The 4,499-nt window shown below is 46.0% G+C and overlaps 1 protein-coding gene across 4 annotated transcripts; it reads right to left on the bottom strand.

Moving 5' to 3' along the window:
• Positions 1 to 663: 663 nt before the first annotated feature.
• On the bottom strand, positions 664 to 2,380 carry LOC115385058 (zinc finger protein 239-like). Of its 4 annotated transcripts, none has more exons than XM_030087141.1 (2): positions 1,326 to 2,380; positions 664 to 1,073 (listed from the first exon to the last, which is right to left on the bottom strand). In XM_030087141.1, exons 1-2 carry the CDS (start codon positions 2,171 to 2,173, stop codon positions 998 to 1,000), a joined length of 924 nt encoding a protein of 307 aa, XP_029943001.1. In that variant the 5' UTR covers positions 2,174 to 2,380; the 3' UTR covers positions 664 to 997. The 4 variants fall into 4 exon arrangements, with proteins under 4 accessions (XP_029943001.1, XP_029942999.1, XP_029943002.1 ...); XM_030087139.1 differs by having other exon boundaries at positions 664 to 1,468; positions 1,553 to 2,380; XM_030087142.1 differs by having other exon boundaries at positions 664 to 1,446; positions 1,699 to 2,380.
• Between the last annotated feature and the right edge of the window lie 2,119 nt (positions 2,381 to 4,499).

The raw sequence follows: 4,499 nt of genomic DNA, 5'->3' as shown, positions 1-4,499 counted from the left end.
GGAGCTCGGAGTAGAGCCGCTACTCCTCCACTTCGAGAGGGGCCAGCTGAGGAGGCTCGGGCATCTGGTTAGGATGCCTCCTGGACACCTCCCTGGGGAGGTGTTCCGGGCATGTCCCACCAGGAGAAGATCCCCGGGGAAGACCCAGGACACTCTGGAGAGACTATGTCTCTCAGCTGGCCTGGGAACGCCTTGGGATCCTCCCAGGGGAGCTGGAGGAAGTGTCTGGGGACAGGGAAGTTTGGGCATATCTGCTGAGACTGCTGCCCCCGCGACCCGGCCCCGGATAAGCGGTAGAAAATGGATGGATAGAGTAACAGACGTTTGGCTTCGACTTTTTCGAGAAAATTATCCATAATACCTTAAATGATGTTCTGTTGAGTGGTACTGATTTGAATAATACCGGTCAATTAGGGGTCCTCACTCACCTCCGCAAAGAACCCGTGGCTGTGGCAGCGGACATAAAACAAATGTTCTACTGTTTCAAAGTACAGTGCGGCAAAAAAGTATTGAGTCAGCCACCAATTGTGCAAGTTCTCCCACTTAAAAACATGAGAAGACTGGTTGGACATTGGACATTGGTAGACCTCAACTCTGAGAGACAGAATCAGAAAAAAAATACAGAAAATCACATTGATTTTTAAAGAATTTATTTGTTCAATAACAAAAGTTCATCTCAGTACTTTGGTACATACCCTTTGTTGGCAGTGACAGAGGTCAAACGTTTTCTATAAGTCTTCACCAGGTTTTCACACACTGTTGCTGGTATTCTGGCCCGTTCCTCCTGCACATCTCCTCTACAGCAGGGAGGTTATGGGGCTGTTGTTGGGCAACACGGACTTTCAACTCTCTCCAAGATTTTCTATGGGGTTGAGATCTGGATACTGCCTAGGCCACTCCAGGACCCTGAAATGCTTCTTACGAAGCCCCTCCTTTGTTGCCCGGGCGGTGTGTTTGGGATCATTGTCATGCTGAAAGACCCAGCCACATTTCATCTTCAGTGCCCTGAAGAATGAGGCTTCTCACCTGTGTGAGTTCTCATGTGGGCCTTCAAAAAACGCAATTGACTGAACCTGTTGCCACATGTTTCACAAGAATGAGGCTTCTCACGTGTGTGAGCTCTCATGTGGCGCAACAAATCACTCCGTCGACTGAACTTTTTGCCACATGTTTCACAAGAATACGGCTTCTCACCTGTGTGAGTTCTCATGTGGTGCAACAAACTGTGGCGGTGAATGAACGTATTGCCACATGTTTCACAAGAATATGGTTTCTCACCTGTGTGACGTCTCATGTGGTCATTGAAATGACTGCTTCGAATGAACGTTTTCCCACATGTTTCACAAGAATACGGCTTCTCACCTGTGTGAGTTATCATGTGAAACTTCAAAATATACCGTTGACTGAAACATTTGCCACATGTTTCACAAGAATGAGGCTTCTCACCTGTGTGAGTTCTCATGTGAACCTTCAAAGAAGACCGTTGACTGAAACATTTGCCACATGTTTCACAAGAATGAGGCTTCTCACCTGTGTGAGTTCTCATGTGAACCTTCAAAGAAGACCGTTGACTGAAACTTTTGCCACATGTTTCACAAGAAAATGGCTTTGCACCCGTGTGAGTTCTCATGTGGCGCAACAAACTACTCGGACGCCTGAACCTTTTGTCACATGTTTCACAGGAATGAGGCTTCTCACCTGTGTGAGTTCTCATGTGGAACAACAAACGACTCAGATGCCTGAAACTTTTCCTACATGTTTCGCAACAATACGGCTTCTCAACTGTGTGAGTTCTCATGTGGCGCAACAAATGACACTGTTCACTGAAACTTTTCCTACATGTTTCGCAACAATATGGCTTCTCACCTGTGTGAGTTCTCATGTGGACCAACAAACGACTATGATGCCTGAACCTTTTGCCACATGTTTCACAGGAATGAGGCTTCTCACCTGTGTGAGTTCTCTTGTGGCCCGGTTGCCTGAAACTTTGGCCACATGTTTCATGAAGGATCTCCTCAGCAGGGACCTTTAACTGATGTTTGTTATGGTCAGTTTCCTCACACCTTTCTTCACATTCAGCCTGCTTCTCTGAAACATGACAGATGTTCTCACTGTTTCTATCAAACACCTTGAGTTTTTTCAGCTTCAGATTTGGAGCTGGTTCTGAGTCCATGTGTCTTTTCTCATGGTGGACTTCAGAGTCCTGAGAGAGGAACCACTCAGTCTCTGGTACTTCTGGGTCAGTCAGGTCACTGTGATCCTCAACAGAAGGAACCTTCAAGGTTTCACTTTCAAACTTCACAATGAATTGTTCTCCCTTCTGGCTGCTGCTGAGTTCCTGGTGTTCCTCAATCTGTGAGGGTTTTGGTTCCTCCTGTTCCTCCTTAAACTGATGAAGTCCTGGTTCTTCCTCCTCTTCTTTGATGTGTGGAGGTTCTGGTTCTTCTTCTTCTACTTTGATGTGTGGAGGTTCTAGTTCTTCTTCTTTGATGTGTGGAGGTTCTGGTTCTTCTTCTTCTTTGATCCGTGGAGGTTGTGGTTCTTCTTCTTTGATGTGTGGAGGTTGTGGTTCTTCTTCTTTGATTTGTGGAGGTTCTGGTTCTTCTTCTTCTACTTTGATGTGTGGAGGTTCTAGTTCTTCTTCTTTGATGTGTGGAGGTTCTGGTTCTTCTTCTTTGATCTGTGGAGGTTGTGGTTCTTCTTCTTTGATGTGTGGAGGTTGTGGTTCTTCTTCTTTGATTTGTGGAGGTTGTGGTTCTTCTTCTTTGATCTGTGGAGGTTCTAGTTCTTCTTCTTTGATCTGTGGAGGTTCTGGTTCTTCTTCTTTGATCTGTGGAGGTTCTGGTTCTTCTTCTTTGATCTGTGGAGGTTCTGGTTCTTCTTCTCTGATGTGTGGAGGTTGTGGTTCTTCTTCTTTGATGTGTGGAGGTTCTGGTTCTTCTTCTTTGATGTGTGGAGGTTCTGGTTCTTCTTCTCTGATGTGTGGAGGTTCTGGGTGGTCCTGTTCTAGACAGCAGTGTGTTTCCTGTTCAAAGAGCTGCTCCTCTCTGCAGTCATGGTCCTGTTGGAGCTCTGCAAGGAAACAAAAGCAGGAGATCAAAGATGATCTTATTCGTATCTTCTCACACAGGTGAGAAGAATAATTCTAGTGGTTAGCAACATTAACTCTACAGTCCACCTTAAAGAAACAAACTGTGACTCCCGCAGTCAAAGTGAAAACTTTCATTCAAAAACCGGTCAGTTCCATTGTTCCTTGTTGATCGTCTTCAGCTGTTGACTGATGACTTATCTGGATGAAGTGTTTTCAGGCGCTGTATTCACTCACAAGCAACATTCTACTAACGTTTTAAGGCCTTTGTATGCTTCTGCGTAGCACCGAAGCAGCACCGACGCCGTCGACGCAACCCCTACGCTAGGGCTTGATGCACACCTCCCGAAAATCCTCACCACGCGTTGTGGCAAGGTGATGTGAACGTCGAGGGCTGTGATTGCTCCGCTTTGACGTTGTTTATAGAATGAAGTAGAACAATATGCCCACCCCGAATGCTTTTCCGATCCGAACAGTGCTTCAGGAGAAATTTAGATCCAAAATCGAGCGGCGGACTTCCGTATACGGCTAGCAGACGGGGCATCGATAACGTCGCTCCTAAAACGGCTTTAATCGTCCAAAAACTCATTAGTTTCACCAATATTTCATCATGGTCTGCGCACGCCACTCCTCCACGACAGCCCGGTGTCGCCAGATATATCATATAAGCAGATATACACTACTGGTCAAAAGTTTTAGAACACCCCAATTTTTCCAGTTATTTATTGCAATTCAAGTCACTCAAGTCCAATCAGCAGTTTGGAATGATACAACGGTAAGTGTTGAACTACCAGAGGGTGAAGTAAAAAGTAAGGTTACCCTAAACTGAAAAACAGAGTGTATCTCAGAACAATACCGGTCAGTGACTACAGTTTCCTTCACCATCAAAAGGAAGTCAGAAACTGGGGCAAACTTTGACAGGAAGAGGTCTGGCAGACCCAAAGCCACAACTGAATCAGAGGACAAGTTTCTGAGAGTCAACAGTTCGCGTGATAGCTGGCTCACAGGACAACAGCTTCAAGAACAGCTCAATGGTGGTCGTAGTGAGCAAGACTCTGTTTCAGCTGTGAAGAGAAGACTTGGAGCTGCGGGTTTGACTGGACGAGTTGCAGCAAGAAAACCATTGGTAAGACGTCAGAATAAGACAAAGAGGCTTGTCTGGGCCAAGAAACACTGCCACTGGACTACTGAAGACTAGAAAAAGGTCTTATGGACTGATGAATCAAAATTTGAAATCTTGGATTCATCACGCAGGATGTTTGTACGGCAGAGAGCAGGTGAAAGGATGCTTCCACAGTGTGTGGCTTCAACTGTCAAACATGGAGGAGGAAGTGTGATGGTCTGGGGTTGTTCTGCTGGATCCAGGGTTGGTGACTTGTTCAGAGTCAGAGGCACCCTGAACCAGAACGGC

The sequence above is a fragment of the Salarias fasciatus genome, unplaced genomic scaffold (genome assembly GCF_902148845.1).
Source record: "Salarias fasciatus unplaced genomic scaffold, fSalaFa1.1, whole genome shotgun sequence".
Taxonomy (NCBI): domain Eukaryota; kingdom Metazoa; phylum Chordata; class Actinopteri; order Blenniiformes; family Blenniidae; genus Salarias; species Salarias fasciatus.
The sequence above is the reverse complement of the archived record's forward strand: the minus strand, read 5'-3'. Positions and strand labels throughout refer to the sequence as shown.

What these genes read in the sequence shown, in the direction of transcription:
- LOC115385058 (XM_030087139.1), bottom strand. Translation starts at nt 2,173, where the DNA reads ATGGACTCAGAACCAGCTCCAAATCTGAAGCTGAAAAAACTCAAGGTG. An exon ending in GTCAACGGTCTTCTTTGAAG is followed by an intron (nt 1,469 to 1,552) that starts GTTCACATGAGA and finishes TCTTCTTTGAAG; the next exon opens with GTTCACATGAGAACTCACAC.